Below are 19,285 nucleotides of genomic sequence, written 5' to 3' on the forward strand. Positions count from 1 at the left end.
CCTGATTTCCCTTCCCTCTTGAAGGATATTGTCACTAGATATAGGATTATAAACTGATTGCTCTTTTCTTTTAGCACATGAAAAATGCTGTGTCCCTTTTCTCTAGCTTCCATTTTCTGGTGAGAAATTTGCTGCCACTCAAATTGTTTTTCTCCTATAGGAAATGTTTGTTTTCTTGCTGCTTTTAACATTTTTTCTTTGTCTTTAGTTTTCAGAAGTAAAATTGTAATGTATCTTGGCATGGACTTCTTTGAGTTTATTTCATCACGAGTATTCTCAGATTCTTAATTCTATAAATTTCTCTTGCTGAATTTGGGAAATTTTCAGCCATTATTTCACATGGTATTTTTTTAATCCTGACCTCTTTCTTCTCTCCTTCCTATATTCTGTTGACATGTTACAGTTTTTCTTATAAGCCCACAGGTCCCTGAGGCTCTGTTCACTTTCATTTTTCAGTTTACTGTCTCTCTATCGTTAAGATTGATTGATTTGTATTGTTTTATCTTCCAGTTAAGTGATTATTTCCTCTGTGCCAACTCATTCTGCTGTTAAGCCCATCCATTAATTTTTTTACTTTAATTTATTTTTTTAAATTTTTTTTTTAGCTCTAAGATTTTTATTTGGGTCTTTTTTGTATCTCACAGGCTTTTTTTGGCTGAAATTTTGTATTTCTTTCATTTGTTTCAAGTGTGTAATTGCTTCTTGAAGCATCTTTGTCAGGGATGCTTCAAAATCTTTGTTAGATAAGTCAGACAAGTGTACATTTCTGCCATGTTTGTGGATGATTAATCATGTTTAAGAAGATATTGACAGCTATTTTTCAGCAGTTGTAATATATCAGGAACTAGTCTAGCATTTTATATGTATCAGTTTATTCCTAGAGCAGCTCTACAAAGTAGGTATTATTACCATTATCATTGTCCAGCTGAGAAAACCTTCTCCTCTCTAACTCTCAATCTTTGGCTTGGTGTTGTGGTCTAGGTTGGAAATAAAAAAGGTGACTATAGAAATTCAAAGATGGAAAATAAGCACATCACTTGTTTTAAAATTCTACATTTTAAAAAAGTGTTCCATTAGAAGCAATTCTAAAATAAATAACACCTTAGTGAATATTGTGGTTCCTTTCCTAGCCTTCCCACACCAAAAATAAAAAATAATAATAATAAAATAATTTTTTTTTAAATCCCATTGTGGATTTGGATTGTAAAACTGATACATGTTTTGGGTTAGGTTGACACCATTTTGAAAATCTATGGTGAGCACTGATTGGCTTAAGTTCATCAGTAGAATGTCTTCTGTTTGCTAACTGGCTCGAGAAGGGATGTATGATTTAGGTTAGCCCACTCACCTTAAAGTCTAGGACTTGTGCCTGCAAGCTGAGGAGGGCAAATTCTTTTTGGTATTACCTGGAGCTGCAGGGTGTTAGCTAACTGAAGGAATGGGGACTGAGAATAAAGATATTAGAGAAGGTAACAGAATTATAGAGAAGAGCCAAGAAAACAACAGAAAAAGAAACAAAAACTCTGATCAGACTCACGTGACTCTAGCTCTATCTCTATAATTTTCAGTCAGTGAGCCTATAAATTATCTGTGTAGTTTAAAAAAATTGTTAAGTGATCCCAAATAGGTCCTCAGAACACAATATTTTATCTTAATGCTTTATTTATCAGACAATACCTCTAAAAACTGCTTATCAGTACCAGGAGGCATAAGTGTAAGTAGCTGCCAAGCCTTAAAATATAGCAGCTTGGTTGACAGAACTTCACTAAGAAAACATGTAATGAGAATTTATAATGTGCTATAGCTTTTCTTTTTTGCAATAATTTTGTGGGTACCTGTGTCTTATATTCTATTTTATATTTTATGTATTTTTTTACAAAGATAATAAATTCACATGGAAAAATTCAAATATGATGATACAATTAAATTCTGTTCCAACCCTGACATACAAGCCTGTAGTTTCTCTACATAGAGGCAAACTGTTATTAAAAAATATTTTATACATATACAAGCATGTATAAAATTATCCGCCCATTTTGTATGTTATGTCCCACTTCACATACCATTCTGCTTCTTGCTTGTTTTATTTGACAATATATTTTATTTGACAATATATTTTATTTGACAATACATTCTAGGTTAGGCACTTATTGTACCTCATATTATAGATGTTAGGTTTGTTTTCAGTATTTGGTATTACAAATAGTACTTCAGGAAATAGCCTTGTACATACTTTTTTTGCAAATGCACTATTATGTATCTAGTATAAATTCCTAGAATTGATAACCATGGTGTAAGTGCACTTTGAATTCGAACAGATATTGCCAAACTGCCCTCCAGAGATGTTCTTTTTCTATAAACTCTCCTCAATTCAATTATGCTGGTATTTTGAAATCTGAGAGGTAAAGAGTACTCTCTTTTCAATCTGCATTTATTTATTATGAGTGATATTAAGTGTTGCTTTACATGTTTAAAAAATATCTGTAACTGCTTCCTTGAGAATGTTCTATGTTCATTGCCTGCTTATTGATTTATAAGATCTCTATACACTACAGGATGAGCCATTGGTTGTTAGATGTGTTTAATGGCTGATAATGTGGACTTCTTTACTCACCCCTATTTCCCCTTTCTCCAGTATGCCCTCTTTTCTGCAACTCTAGAAAATTAATAACTATGTTTCCAGACTACCTTATAACTGTGCTTCTGTGGTAAATTAGTATTGTAGTGAGTGTGTTTGATGTGATTTGGATGAAAGCAGGAACAGTGAATCTTTGTTCATTTTCCCGACACTTCAACTGGCTTTTTTGCTGGTAAGTAAAATTTTGGAAATGTGAGGTTTATGCACAGTACTGGCTATTCCTTATCTTCTCAATGAAAAGAGGCTGTTTTGGTGGCAGAGGCACTAGGATCCCATATTCCCGGGCCTAATTCCCAATTTTGGGGTGGTGAGAGGCATTTGTGCTGCGGTTCACAGATAAACTCCCTGTTGGCTCTGTTTCTTGAAGAGACAGTTGCAACTTCCTAACTCTATCTCCCTGGGCCTTAAGTTTCAGCTATAGGTATGTGCTCTTGGTAGTTCCAAGTGGCAGGTTTAGAGGTCAGACTACCTGTGGTGGGACAATGTAACAGTGTTTTGGGGTGAGTGCTGGAGATGCCAGCCTCCAGCTCATTCCCCCACCTTCTAATGGCATTATTACAACATCCTTTACTTTATCAAATCGCTTTCTTTTTTTTTTTTTTTTTTTTTTTTTTTTTTTTTTTTTTTTTTTTTTTTTTTTTTTTTTTCAGAGCGAAAGCACAAGTAGATGGAGAGGCAGGCAGAGAGAGAGAGAGAGGGAAGCAGGCTCCCTGCTGAGCAGAGAGCCCGATGCGGGACTCGATCCCAGGACTCTGAGATCATGACCTGAGCCGAAGGCAGCGGCTTAACCCACTGAGCCACCCAGGCGCCCTCAAATCGCTTTCTTAATATTCCTCAGACAGTGTCTGTTTCTTGTCCTGAATCCTGACTGAGACAATGCTGCACAATCTCTTTTCCAGTTTGTCATTTATCTTTTGACACTTTGTAATTTTTGTCAAAGAAAAAAAATTTAGATTATTGTGTAGTTAAATTTATAACTTCTGGTGGTTGGGCCGCCCGGACGCGGAGAAGACGGGAGGCGTGGCGGGCCAGTGAATAAGCTTCCAAAATGATGCCCACACCAGTTATCCTGTTGAAAGAGGGGACTGATAGCTCCCAAGGCATCCCCCAGCTTGTAAGTAACATCAGTGCCTGCCAGGTGATTGCAGAGGCTGTACGAACCACCCTGGGCCCTCGTGGCATGGACAAGCTGATCGTAGATGGCTGAGGCAAAGCAACAATTTCTAATAATGGGGCCACAATTCTGAAACTCCTTGATGTTGTCCATCCTGCAGCAAAGACTCTAGTGGACATTGCCAAATCCCAAGATGCTGAGGTTGGTGATGGTACCACCTCTGTGACCCTGCTGGCTGCTGAGTTTCTGAAGCAAGTAAAACCCTATGTGGAGGAAGGTTTGCACCCCACAGATCATCTTCCAAGCATTCCGCACTGCCACCCAGTTGGCAGTTAACAAGATCAAAGAGATCGCTGTGACCATGAAGAAGGAAGATAAAGTGGAGCAGAGGAAGCTGCTGGAGAAATGTGCCATGATCGCCCTGAGCTCCAAGCTGATTTCCCAGCAGAAAGCCTTCTTTGCCAAGATGGTGGTGGATGCAGTGATGATGCTCGATGATCTGTTGCAGCTTAAGATGATTGGAATCAAGAAGGTGCAAGGACTCCCTGGAGGAGTCCCAGCTGGTAGCTGGTGTCGCGTTCAAGAAGACTTTCTCTTATGCTGGGTTTGAAATGCAACCCAAAAAGTACAATAATCCAATGATTGCCCTTTTAAATGTCGAGCTTGAGCTGAAAGCTGAGAAAGATAATGCTGAAATCAGAGTCCACACCGTTGAGGATTATCAGGCAATTGTCGATGCCGAATGGAACATTCTCTATGACAAGATAGAGAGGATCCATCATTCTGGAGCGAAAGTCGTCTTGTCCAAACTCCCCATTGGGGATGTGGCCACCCAGTACTTTGCTGACAGGGACATGTTCTGTGCTGGCCGAGTACCGGAGGAGGATCTGAAGAGGACAATGATGGCGTGTGGAGGCTCCATTCAAACCAGTGTGAATGCTCTGTCATCAGACGTGCTGGGCCGCTGCCAGATCTTTGAAGAGACCCAGATTGGCGGTGAGAGGTACAATTTCTTCACTGGCTGCCCCAAGGCCAAGACTTGCACTATCATCTTTCATGGTGGTGCTGAGCAGTTTATGGAGGAGACAGAGCGGTCCCTACACAATGCCATCATGATTGTCAGGAGGGCCATCAAGAACAATTCAGTGGTGGCTGGCGGTGAGGCCATTGAGATGGAGCTCTCTAAGTACCTGCGGGATTTTTTTTTTTTTTTTTTTTTTTTTTTGCAGTCAGTGGACTTTATTAGGAGGAGGGAGTTCTTCTGCTGGTCATAGATGGGTCTGATGGGATGGGGACAGGATGAGGACCAGCAGGAAGGCACCTAAGACTCAGCACTCCTACGTGAGTTCCTTCAGTCTGCTGGATGGGCAGCACCTAGCCACAATGCACCACCTTCAAGGGGCGGCTTCTCCAAGTCTCTTGGGGATGGTCAGTGGGCACTGGGAAGGGGCCCAGAGCCACATCTCGGAGGGTGAGCCCAGCAGCAGCAGCAGCAGCAGCAGGTGGACCCGGCAAGCGGGCCATGGCCAGAGCTTTCCTTCGACCATTGCTCAGCCGCTTGGCCTCACAGGCGCCCCTCTGGTCCCGCAGCCGGGTGTTCAGCTCCCTGAGGAGCTCCAGTTGCTGCTGGAGACTGAGCTTCTCTGTTTGCATGTTCCTCGAGACTGCGACTCTCTCCAAGTACCTGCTGCTTTCTCATTCCGAGAAAGCAGCAGCTGTTGATCGGGGCATATGCCAAAGCCTTGGAAATTATCCCAGGCCAGCTGTGTGATAATGCTGGCTTTGATGCCACAAACATCCTCAACAAGCTGCGGGCTCGGCATGCCCAGGGGGGCATGTGGTACGGAGTGGACATCAATAACGAGGACATCGCTGACAACTTCGAGGCCTTCGTATGGGAGCCAGCCATGGTGCGCATCAACGCCCTGACCGCAGCTCTGAAGCTGCCTGCCTTATCGTGTCTGTAGACGAAACCATCAAAAACCCTCGCTCAACAGTGGATGCTCCCCCAGCGGCAGGCCAAGGCCGGGGCCGGGGCTGCCTGCATTGAGAGGCACCCTGCCCCTCTTGCAGGGGGCTGGCAGGCTGGCTGCAGGGTGTGCTTACTCTGTCTTGGTCAGTTGGTATCACGATGAAGGGGTAGTCATTGGTCCACTCTGTTCTCACTGGAGATTATTTAAATAAACTTAAGACTTAGAATTCACTTTAAAAAAAATAATAACTTCTGGTGTTTGTGTCATACTTAGGAAGGCATACTTCTCCAAGTTTTTTCTAATACTTTTTAAAAGCTCCTTTATTGGGGTGCCTAGGTGGCTCAGTGGGTTAAGCCTCTGCGAGAGGGGGAGTAAATGTGGACTATTTGTGATGCAATCTGTTAACTGGTCTTCTTGTTTTCATCCCCACTTCTCACCCTTGCATTCCTGGTGTCTACCATCTCTGAATATAGAACCTATCTAGGGTTCTTCTGGGCGGTCTCTCTCCTCTTACTCGGGCTGTGATTTTGTCCACTCAGTTTCCTCCTCCATCTTCTATCCAAGTAGGCAGAGAGGCAGGCAGAGACGGAAGCAGGCTCCCTGCCAAGCACAGAGCCCAGTGCAGGGCTTGATCCCAGGACCCTGAGACCATGACCCATTTTCTAGTACTTTCATTGTTTCATTTTTTAACATGGAAATCTTTGGATATCTTCAAACCATTTGTGTGTGCTGGGGGTGGGAAAGAGAAAGAGAAAGAAAGAGAGAAACAGGGGCACCTGGATGGCTCAGTCCATTAAGCATCTGCCTGTGGCACAAGGTCATGATCTCAGGGTCCTAGGATGGAGCCCTGGCATCGGGCTGCTTCTCTTTCTCCCTCTGCCTCCTCCCCCATACTCATGATGTCTCTGTCTCTCTTTCAAATAAATAAATAAAATCTTTAAAAAGAGAGAGAAGTAACCAGCCACATGTCCTTATACATTTATCAAATAATCTATCTTTTGACCACTGATTTAAATTGCTGCCTTGGGGCGCCTGGGTGGCTCAGTGGGTTAAAACCCTGCCTTCAGCTCAGGTCATGATCCCAGGGTCCTTAGGATCAAGCCCCACATCAGGTTCTCTGCTCAGCAGGGAGCCTGCTTCCTCCTCTCTCTCTGCCTGCCTCTCTGCCTGCCTCTCTGCCTACCTACCAGATCTCTGTCTGTCAAATAAATAAAATCTTTTAAAAAAATAAATTGTTGCCTTTACTAATTGTAATAGGATGTTACCTAAAATTCCACCTAGTCTCAGCTGAGATGTCATAACCATAAATGGCGCTGAACACATATCTCCATAATTCAAGTAAAGGCCACCTATGTTAGGCCATCTATGCAGGTCTTTGGAAGATTTATTCTCAGACCAGCTCTGTAACACTTAGCTCATTACCCATCTCAAGATCATAAAAGTAATGACTGATCAAGGGCTTTGTTGAATAAGGGTTTCTTTGAACAGAATTGTCAAAACTATTTGTGTTTCTAGTGCCCTCTTTGTGCAATGTCAGCCAGCAGGGTAAATGGAAATCTTAAACCTGTCTTGCTGCTTGCTGAGTTAGAGATTTTCATGGGCCTTTGTGTTGTTGGAAGAGCAGAAGGAAGTGTGGTGAGATGGTTCTTGGGAGACTTTGACCTACATCCATGGAGAGTGTGAGGAATGGTAACAGTGCTTGACTCTTGCCTTGAACACAGTACATGTGAGATAAATATATATTTTCTACCTCACTATCAACCTTAACCAAAACACAGTATGAGTGGTGACAAGAGAATAGGAGTGATAGCTATGGTAGGTGCAGCCTGTGTTACCTGAGTTTGACAGGGCAAATGTTCAGTTTTCTCATAAACCAAATGAATGCCATAGGAGGTTGCTGGGCCAGAGCTCTTTTGAAAAACATCTATTTGTCAGGGCCAAATAGACAGTGGCTATGTGGTGTATATGGTAGGATATAGGAGATGGGGCAGTGCGGATTGTGTGAGCTAGAGCCCTTATCATGTCTCTGTGAATTATTGTTGCTTCCCTGACCTCATCTCCTGCCACTTCCTTTTCCCCCAGTTTGTTCTAGCTTCAAATGCATCAGGCAAACATCCATCCCAGATTCTTTGGACTTGTTGTGCCTGGTAAAAGCTTTCCCAGAAAGGGCTTATCTTTGTACTTTTTCAAGTCTCTGTTTAAATATTATTTTGGGGGTATGGGGGGCACCTGGGTGCCTCAGTCAGTTAAGCATCTGCCTACAGCTCAGGTGATGATCCTGGGGTCCAGCCCCATATCTGGCTCCCTGTTCATTGGGGAGTCAGTTTCTCTCTCTCCCTCTGCCCTGCCCCACATTTGTGTTCTATCACATGCTCTCTCTCTCTCTCTCTCAAATAAATAAATAAAATCTTTAAAAAAATCCTTTTTGGACCACATATTTACCACCTCTCTATTTCAGCTCTCACTATCCTCCTCATCTCATTTATCTTGTTTTACTATACTTACCACATTTATCCTTCTATGTATTTTCTTCTTTGTTTTGTTTAGTGTCTATCTCTCCAAAGGAGACTATAGATCATAAAAGGGAAGAGATTTGCCTGTTTTGTTCAGTGTTATGACCCAGAACCCAAGAATGTGCTTGGCCTATGGTAGAGCCTCAACATATATTTATAAAATGCTCAATGAGTTAATTAATTCAGGAGTGGAAGAAAAATCTGATGGAATAAGTTAAAAACACTAATGGGATAAAAATAAATTTCTCTCTTACTTTCTCATTCTGATTTCAGCTTGTTTAGTAAACCAATATAGAAACCAACGTTCCATACATTTTTGAGGCTTTTTGAGGCTATTTGGACTCTAATATATTTCATACAAACAATTTTAACTGTTTTAGTTCTATGATAATCAGTTGAGTGCTGAAAGGGGGATTCTATTTCATTACTTTTTTCCTGGTATTTTGGGCACACTTTTAATCTTAAAATATATTTGAGAATCAACTTAAATTTTCCCTCCATATGATGTTAGCATTTTCTATAGGTAGCCTCAAGTATCATTAACTTGGGCAAAATAACAAATTCATAATACTGGGTTTTATTACACAAAAGGATTATCTTTTTGTGTCTCTCAGTAGACATTTAAATATTTCTTCATATAAATTTTGTTCATTTTTAAAAAATTTATTTGACAGAGACAGAGAGCACACAAGCAGGGGGAGCAGCAGAAGGAGAGAGACAAGCAGGCTCACTGCTGAGCAGAGAGCCCAATGCGGGGCTCGACCCCAGTATCCTGGGATCATGACCTGAGCTGAAGGCAGATGCTTAAAAAACTGAGACACTCAGGCTCCCCATATTTTGTCTGTTTTTACTACAGCTTATTTTTACATCTTTTGTATATGGAAATCTTTGTATTACATTATATTTACTTAATAACTGCTATTTAGACAGGAAAGGTATGGATTTTTTAACAGCTTTACTGAAACATTATTTACATGCCAAAAAATTCACTCATTTAAGTATATAATTCAATAGTTTTTAGTACATTCTCTAAATTGTGAAACCGTCACCACAGCCTAATTTTAAAACATTTTCATCACCCTGAAAAGAAATCCAATGCTAATGAAAAGTCCCTCTCTTACCCCTTCTATTCCTAGTGTGCTGAGTAATTTTACCATGAGACAGTTTTACCAAATACTTTTTCTGCATCTATTCAGATTATTACCATGTGGTTTCTGTCCTTTATTCTATTAATGTGGTATATTACATTAACTGATTTTCATATGTAAATCCCACTTGGACATGGTGTATAATCCTTTTTATGTGTTAAATTTGTTGTTGATTTTTGCATCAGGATTCACAAAAAATACTTGTTCATAGTTTTTTTTTTATACTGACTTGACTGGTTTTGGTATCAGGGTAATAATGGTCTCACAGAGTGAGCTGGTAAATTTCCCTTTCTTTTCCTTTTTTTTTTTTTTAATGAAAGAAGGGTATTAAATTCTTCTTTAACTGCTTAACAGAATTCATCATAAAGTCTTGCATGCCCAAGCTTTACTTTGAGTGAAGTTTTAAAAATTACTAATTCAATCTTTACTTTTTATAGGTCTTTTCAGATTTTCTATTTCTTCTCTGGTAAATTTCCATAGTTTCTCTCTTTCTCCTTTTTTTTTAGGTAAAGATTTTATTTTTAAGTAATCTCTACACGCAACATGGGGCTTAAACTAACAACCCTAAGATGAAGAGCTAAATGCTCTATAGACTGAGCCAGCCAGGTGCCCCTCCAAAATTTGTCTTGATTTTTCCATTTCTTCTTTCTTTCTAGGAATTTCTAGCTTTCCTCCATTTCATTTGAGTTAGATAATTCGTTAGCATACAGTTGTTTATTGTGGTCCCTTATAATCCTCTTAATTTTTGTATGGTTGGTAGTGATGCCTCCTATTTCATTCCTCACTTGAGTAATTTGAGTCCTCTTTTTTTACTGGTCAGTTTAGCTAGGGTTTTGTCAATCTTGTTGATCTTTTCAAGGAACTAACTTCTGGTTTCATTGATTTTTCTCTTTTTTTTTTTTTAAGTTAAAGATTTTATTTATTTATTTGACAGAGAGAGATCACAAGTAGGCAAAGAGGCAGGCAGAGAGAGAAAGGGGGAAGCAGGCTCCTTGCTGGGCAGAGAGCCCAATGAGCGGCTGGATCCAGGACCCTGGGATCATGACCTGAGCCCAGAGGCTTTGACCCACTGAGCCACCCAGGTGCCCCTGTATTGTTCTCCTTTTAAGGATTTTATTCATTTATTAGAGAGAGAGAGAGAGAGAGAGAGAGAGAGAGAGAGAGCGCGCACAAGTAGGGCAAGTGAGAGAGGAAAAGGGAGAAGCTGGCTCCCCACTGAGCAGGGAGCCAGATGTGGAGCTCAATCCCAGGACCCCAGGATCATGACCTGAGACAAAGGCAGACACTTAACCAACCAAGCCACCCAGGTATCTGTTTTTGTATTTTTTATGTCATTTAATTCCATTCTAATTTTTATTTTTTTCTTCCTTTTGTTTGTTTTGGATTTAGGTCACTTTTTTTCCTTTTTTTTCTTTTAGTTTCTTAAAGTGGAAGTTTAGGTCACTAATTTGACAACTTTATTTTTTAATATAGTAAATTTTTTATACCTATATCATAGCTATAATTTCCTCTAAACACTGCTTAGTGATAGCAGTCCCAGTGTATAAACTTTTCTTATTCTTAATTATAATAGAAATTATTTAGTCAAATTTAAATTTGACTCAAAGTAATAGACATTTAGAGAGATGTCAAATATTTATATTTTATATACTATCTTGTTAAGGTGCTCTTAGAAGATAAATATGTATTTTCTACCTCACTATCAAACTCAATAGCCTGGGCTTAGGTTACCAGCCACTGAGATTCTGGGAAACTAGATAATTAGAATTTTCATTTGGGGCATGTGTAAACCATGAGCGGGGATCAGATGTTGGCTAGAAAAAGTAAAGAAGAAACAAAAAGAAAAAAAAATGTCCGTATCAACATGGATGTAGTCAATGCCAAAATGAAAACTGAATTAGAATTGGAATCAGATGATTTCTAAAAATTACCTGCAAGACTTATTATTTCTCTACTTGGGATTGCTTTTTGGATATTTAAGTATTATTTCAAGTTTAAAGAAAGGAATTGGCAAAATTTGTGAAGAGTAAAGGTATATTAAAGCATTTATGAATTATTATAATAATAGCAAAAAAAGATACAACTATTTTCTATAAAAGAAATTTTACTCCTCAGGCAAAATAAGATAAAGACACAGCAAAATATTTGGTCCCTTCTTTATGAATTTGAGTTAATTAGATGGATTGTGAATCTCAAAAAGTTACAAATAGCCATTTTGGCTCAATTTCTCATTTTATTTTGGATAGATTGAATCTGCTTTTGCCAATCAATAAACTGTAATGTGTCCTCTGAACTTAAATGAGATCTCTTATTGCTAGTTCAATGTCATGCTGCTGCCCTTGTTCTCTAGCTAGGACAACAGCATGAACATTTGCTCAGACTGACCTTCATATGGATACATTAATTGCTTAATTGGTAGTGAAGATACTCTCGCTATTCTTCTTCTTCTTGGAAAAGGAAGTTGCATCACTTCCTAGGCTGTCATTTTACAGTTTGTGGAGAGATCTAAATCCTTCTACTTTAGGTATATTACTCTGCTGATACTTGAGTATTTGTATAAAACAGATCCCAATAGGAATTATCTGAACTACAGATAGTACTGAATGCATTTTAGAAAGTTAGTCCTTGCAATTAATCTAAAGCCTTCTCTTACAGTCCAAGATTTGATAATTCTGCTTAGTGTTAAAATGTGGTATCTATTATTTATAGTTGCTGGGGTAAAAGCATTTCTTTTCCTAGGTCATTTACTTCTGTGAGTTGTGTTATCATCTACTTTTTAAAGATGATGAAATTCAGTCTTACAGAAATGAATTCATTTTCCCAGGATTTTTTTTTAAACATTTTATTTAGTTTTTGGACACACAGAGAGAAAGCAGATTCAGGGGAGTGGCAGGAAGAGGGAGAGGGAAAAGTAGGCATCCCACTAAGCAGGGAGCTGATGCAGGGCTTAAACCCAGGACTCTGGGATCATGACCTGAGCTGAACCCAGCCACTTAGCCAACTGAGCTACCCAGGCACCCCAGATCTTATAACTTACTAGGCAAAGGCAACATTCAAATCTAGAGTTCCTGAGCCTGTTCTCTTAATCTCTAAACTCGGATCCTTCCTAACCAGTCTTTCTACTATTTCTTCATCAGTTGTTTCATGCTATGGATTAGAGGCTTCATTAGAAAGAGGGCAATGAGAAAAGGGAGAGGAAATTCAAAGTCTTCCAACCATAGGAAAGAAATAACATTAAAGTGACAAGGAAAATGTTACAGGTTTTGATATCTTGTGTACTTTTTAATAAATAATTTTCTCTTTTGCAAACCAGTAAAACTGGATCAGAATGTCCACCCATCCTATTGGTGTGGCTTCATTTCACTGGGATGTAAAGAATTTCAGATTTGCAATTGTTCCTTACTTATACCAAAGTCGTGATACGAGAGATTAAGCTTCATCTATTAACAATTTTACTGACAGGCATTTAAAAGTAAAATACTGGAGAAAAGACATGGATACATGGTCATTTGTTCCCCTCCTCATCCATGCTGCACTGTAATATGCTTATTTTCCTTAGTCATTTCCCTTCACATCCTATATGCATCCAATTCTCTAATTCTTTGAAATCAGTCATGGAAATGAAAGAATTTTTTCTTCTGGAAGCCAACAGAAGAAAGGTAATTTGTTTCATCTGACAAATATTTATTGAGCATCTGTTACATTTTAGGCACTAGAATGAAGAAAGAAAGGTCTTCATTCTTTTTTTTTCCCCCTTTGTTTTTCATTTCACTTATTTTTTAAATTTAAATTAAATTAATTAACATTAGTGTATTACTGACTTCAGGGGTAGAGGTCAGTGATTCATCAGTCTTATATAATACTCAGTGCTCATTATATAACATACTCTCCTTAATGTCCATCCTCCAGTTATCCCAACCCTCCAGCATCCATCAGTTTTTTCCCTATGATTAAGAGTTCTTAGGGTTTGTCTCTCTCTCTTTGGCTTTGCCTTGTTTTCTTTTTTCTTCTCTTCCCCTATGAAGTGATAAATTCAGCAAGCTTGCTAGACACATCTCCAAAGGCAAGGGAAACAAAGGCAAAAATGATCTATTGGGATGTCATCAGGGTAAAAAGCTTTTGCACTGAAAGGAAACAGTCGAAAAACCAAAAGGCAACCGACAGAATGGGAGAAGATACTTGTTCAAAGTTTATAATAATATGGGAGAAACAATAGAGATCCCTACAAGTAGGACTTCTAGATTCCAAAATGACACTTAAAAAATATTAATACTGACACCCTGACTTACATAAACTATAACTCCTACTTGGGTTGAACCAATATTTAAAATTAAAATTGGGTTCATGGCTTGGCTTAGTAAGTTATTAATAAAATAAAAAAAAAAACTCTGACAGAACAAATTATGAAATTAGTTAATTTTCCCATTTAACATAATACCTGAATGTAGCAAAATTTGATAAAAGAGTTTTTTGACTTTAAAACAAAGTGATAGTCCTTATATTATGGGTGTTGTCCTGCTGATCGACAGATATTGTAGCTTAGGAATGTGATCTATCACATAATTTCATGGAAACATTTTACATGAACAGGGATAGTACCTGCTCTCCTCTAATATTAGATCTGATGAATCTCTAGTAAACTAAAACTGTGATTCTAAACAATTCATATATAGGATGAGACATATGCAAAAATACTTGAGACTTCTCAAGTACCATCCAAAAGCTACTTATTATTATAAAAGACCTTGTCAAGGTCACATAAAGTGGGGGACCAGAAGAAAATCCATATTTCAGTATTGTAAACTAGCACCTTTTCTATTGCACAATGCTCACTTACAAGTACCTGAGCCTGAAAGATGCATAACACACAATGGACAAGGTTTCTTAGTTTGGTAACTTAATTTTAAAAACCGCTCATTTCCATTCTAGAAGACTGACTCAATTTGCCAATATGCAGACCCACTTAAGATTTTAAAATTAAAGAAAGTAAGTAATGGCTTTTATAATATGTCTGTCATGTGGGCCAGACTTGAAATAGTTTAGGAGATGAAATGCCAAAAATACTACATTTTCCAATAATGAATCACTAACCACTTGTCTGTGTGCTAAAACTTGGCTTTTAAGGAAGAAATTTTAAAACTCTAATTACAGCTTACAGAAGCAAAAAGGTCAAAAAAGTGATGTTTAGCAGCTTAATGGGATTTTTTTTTTATTGAACTGATACAACATTATGAGGAGGGTGTTCTATCAAAAAGGCTACTCACAAACCAATACCAGTTGAAGATTGTGAATGCGTCATGCTAACATGCTACTCAAATCAACTGTCAGGCCCTTGAGCACCTAAGTTATATACAAAAGGCTAAAAGACACATTTTCTAGGTGAGTAAATATATGAGATGTTGGGAATGCATGAAAATCTCTCTTGAAACTGAGAAGTGAAATACTACAAACCATTTCTGTTTCAATGAACCTGTGTTTAGTGATGTGAAATCACTATTTGGTTATGATGAAACTGAAAGTAGAACTGATTTCTTCATTTCATTGCTTGAATAAGTCAACTTTGCAAAATATTTCTTTAGTATAAGTTGGTAAAAGTCACAATTTCTTTTACAGACTTTTTCTTGCACCTGTTATAACTTATTCTTTTACTTGCTGGATTTGTGTATTATTCTTATACAATAAACATGTTACAACTTTGTCTCTGTTCCTAAGCTAAGATGGAAAGTGATGTGACCACAGTCCTCTAAAGTAATTTTAAATATTGATTCAACCCAAGTGGAAGTTATAGTTTATGTAAGTCAGGGTGTCAGTATTAATATTTTTTAAGTGTCATTTTGGAGTCTAGAAGTCCTACTTGTAGGGCTCTCTATTGTTTCTCCCATATTATTATAAACTTTGAACAAGAAGGTTACCTTTACTTTTCTTTTTTTAAGATTTTATTTATTTATTTGACAGACAGAGATCACAAGTAGGCAGAGAGACAGGCAGAGAGAGAGAAGGGGAAGCAGGCTCCCTGTTGAGCAGAGAGCCCGATGTGGGGCTCAATCCCAGGACCCTGTGATCATGACCTGAGCTGAAGGCAGAGGCTTTAACCCACTGAGCCACCCAGGCGTCCCAAAGGTTACCTTTTCTAATTTCAAAATTTATCTTGTATTAGAACAAGAAATACCAACCATTGTGACAACCAACTACCAAATCTCAGTGGCTTGGTAAAATTTGCTTTCTCACATTGCTATTGGCTGCAAGTTAGCTAGTTCCCTGTCAAGAATGTTTAAAAAATCTAGGCTCCTTCCATTATATATAACATTGCCATCTTCAAGTCATGGCCTCCATGGTAACCATAGAAGGAAGAGTAGGCAAGTACATGGGAGAATTTTAGTGGTTTCAAAATGAATACATTATACCTATATCTCATTAACTAAATCCAGTGAGATGGCCATAATCTAACTTCAAGGGAGACTCAGAAATATAGTTTCCTCTGTATTCAGGGAGAAAAAAAAGGATTCTGTCACAATCCCTAAACAAAAAATCTGCAATTCCTAAACTTTTCAGGCGGTCATCAGCCTAGTTATTGGTGGTAGGAGGGGGAGATGTTGGGGTTAGATAAGTGTACCAAGTGTAGCAAGCAGGACTTATAAAGATGTTTGATAAATAAGACCTGTCAATCCCTGCCTGGCATCCATCCCAAAATTCCCCACGGACTGACTTTAGAAAAATTTGATCCAGTCCATAGGAAACAAAGACTTTCAAAATTTCCTAAATATCTTGATTTCTACTTCATGAAGAGACCAGATGGCTTTAGTGGAAACAACAGGATGGAAAAAAAACAAACTATGCCCAGAATTTAAACTGTTAATAGAAACAAATGCTTTTTTGTTGAGATAGGAATGCACACAATTCTGAATCACTCTTATTTAGCTACACATTGAAAAAAACTTGCAAACTACTGACTGTATGGTCACACCAAGTCCCGATAGGAATCTAGTGAGCTGATAAATTGATCCCACAAAGAAAGGAAAAATGAAAATTAAATTAGAAATAAAAATTAACAACAACTGAGGGTATTTCAAAAATAAATTTTCATTTTATCAGTTACTTTCAAAGACTCCAATAACTGTTATTATTATGAATGGAAGAAGTCATTTTCTTTTCAAAGTTTTCCATTCAGTAAGATGACAAAGGTATCTGAAATTACAGATCTGAACTCACCAAGAAATCAATGCTTTTCCTGCTGGCAACTTAGCAGCTTTTGTAATTGATGTGACAGTTTCATTTCCCCACTGCCACAGATAATCGGCATGTTACTCCATCTCTCAAACAAATCTAAAAAAAAAAATTTGTTTTTTCAGTTTTTTTTTTTTTTTTTTTTAGGAGATATTAACATTCTCCAAACAAAATATGGTGGCAATGACAGACAATAGATTCAAGGCTTTCACAACATCCTGTTTTAGATGATACAAAACAAAAAGTTAACAGCGTGACTTTATCAATATATCTAATAATTGCCTCAACAGGACAACTGTTTATTCAAAAATCTTTCTCTAAGGGCTCTTTACAAAGGATTGTCCTTAGCACAGGGTCAGGTGGTGAGTGAAGGTATACATGTACTCATACCTTGACCATCACCATTCCAAAATTATTTTTTCTTGCTTCAAGTAGTCCTTTAACAGCAACAAGAGACCACTCACACCTTGCCCTGTCTTACCTCATCTTATTTCACCCTTTTATCACCATATACCTTGAACTTAAGCCCCACTGAATTCACTGTTTCCGAAATGCACAATAAACTTTCACAATTCTGGGTCTTTTTGCACTAGCTCTTCTCTTAGCCTGGAATATACTATATCAGTCAGAATTAGTAATGTTGTAGTAACAAATGATTCTTCACCTATCGGTGTCTTAAAACAATACAAATTTATTTTCACTCATGTAATGTGGCTAGCTGGGGCTCGTCTATCTCAGTCCCTCTGTCACAAGGCTAATTGCAACTTCATCTCCAATTGCACTTCTGTGATCAGAAATGAGAAAGGACCGTGGAAAATAATGCACTGGCTCTTAAATTTTTTGCATGGAATTATCACTCACTCATTCTATTCACATTTTATTGGCCAAAGAAAAGTACATGGCTATTTCTCAATTGAAAGGGGACTAGATGTGCAATCCTATCATGGAAGAATGGAAGTGAGGTAATTTTGTTGAGCTGTGCTAATGACTACTACATGAACCTTTCCAGTAGGTAAAGTCTTAACTTACTTTTCAAGATGTAAACAAATGTCACCTCCTCTGAGAAGCCTTCCATGACATTGCCAGATAATTATTTGCTTTTTTTTTATCTTTACTGTCCAAATATTTTGTACAGACTTTCTTGAAATATTACATTATATTAATCTATTACCATATCTATATTACACTGAAAATTCCTTACTCACACTTTTCTGCCAAGTGCCTGACATAGTTGCAGCACATGTTTGCTGGGTACTTACCAATGCTCCTTGTCAAAGGCTTGTTTTTCCACACTCCTCATTAGACTGTAAGCTCACCAAGGACATAGATTGTGTCTTTTTGTACAAACCTAACCCTCGTGTCTTGTAACGTTCCTTGGCCCTAGTGGATGCCCACTATATGTTGGATGAATTTATTAATTATTTTTGTGATTATACCATATTGCATTATTATGGTAGCCTAGGTTATGTTGCAGTAACAAAACAGTTCTAAAATTTTCAGTAAGTTCAGCAAAAGTTTATGAGTAGCTTATGGTATATATATTCTACATGGGTGAGCAAGTAGCACTGTTTCATCTACTCAATTAGGGACCTATGTTGATCTAAGGTTCTTCTTATAGGTGAATCATCTGTAACTCAAAGGCTTTTCAGTTACCCTGCCAGATGAATAAGAAACCAGAGAATCACAGATGGCTTTTTTTTTTTTTAAATACTGATTAATTGATTGATTGGTTTAAGAGAGAGTGAGAACAGGGGGAAGGGCAGAGGGAAATAGAGAATCTCCAACAGACTCCTGGCCAAGCCCAGAGCCAGATGCAGGGCTCGATCCCATGAACTGAGACCATGACCTGAGCTGAAATCAAGAGTCGGATGCTCAACCAACTAAGTCACCCAGTTGGTGGGTGGCTCCCCACTGGGAGAAGCAGGCAGAAGCAGGCTCCCTGCTGAGCAAAGAGCCGAATGTAGGATGACCCTGGGATCATGACCAGAGCTGAAGGCAGACCAGTGGCATGTTCATGCAGGGAGAAGAAAAATGATGACAGCTAACTTCGGAAACTACCATGGCAAAGAAAGCTGGCAGAGATTTAGAGGCAAAAACACCTGGCTCTTGGTAAGCATCCAGTTTATCTGGTGTAAGCAGATGTGTTTACAGTTAGGGGAGAATAACCTACTAGCTATAAATTCAGTGTACAGTAAGATCAATCTGATGATTTTACAGAGGCATTAGTTAATCCAATGATATCGCTGGGTGAAATCTGGTTAAAAGGATCCAAGTCTGGGGACTCCATATTTGACCATATTGACAAAGTTTATACTCAACTTTTCAGGTCAATTCAAAAAAATGGGATGCTCCCACATTAAAACAGACACTGAGAGCCCAGACTTATTTCTTAGCTTTCCAAATGCATGACTTTGTATTAATAATCAGTGTTTCATCTAATAGAATCAAACAGGGAACTCAAAGAAAGAAACATTTGTATTTCCATCCTCCGGAACTCTACGGAAAGCGCTCAGGGAACAAAAGCTCCTGAAAGCAAACCCCATCGGATTACTCACCCCGGCCCCTGGTAAGGGCGGTGCAATTCCTCCTGGGGCAAAGACAATTGAGAATCACTACAACAGGCCCCTCCCCCAGAAGATCAACAAGAAATCCAGCCAAGACCAAGTTCACCTACC

At 38.4% G+C, this 19,285-nt stretch overlaps 2 protein-coding genes across 3 annotated transcripts in view; both read left to right on the forward strand.

Annotated features, from left to right (window-relative positions):
- TFPI2 (tissue factor pathway inhibitor 2) overlaps positions 1-19,285 on the forward strand; it is a 139,383-nt gene that overhangs the window by 80,863 nt on the left and 39,235 nt on the right. The gene's annotated exons all lie outside the window — the stretch shown is intronic.
- LOC132015084 (T-complex protein 1 subunit eta-like) lies at positions 3,627-5,953 on the forward strand. The gene is given in 5 exon segments (XM_059395741.1): positions 3,627-4,037; positions 4,039-4,292; positions 4,294-4,953; positions 5,440-5,684; positions 5,687-5,953. Coding segments are annotated over 5 exon segments (1,626 nt in total). The 5' UTR covers positions 3,627-3,686; the 3' UTR covers positions 5,803-5,953.

Source organism: Mustela nigripes, chromosome 4, assembly GCF_022355385.1.
Source record: "Mustela nigripes isolate SB6536 chromosome 4, MUSNIG.SB6536, whole genome shotgun sequence".
Classification (NCBI taxonomy): domain Eukaryota; kingdom Metazoa; phylum Chordata; class Mammalia; order Carnivora; family Mustelidae; genus Mustela; species Mustela nigripes.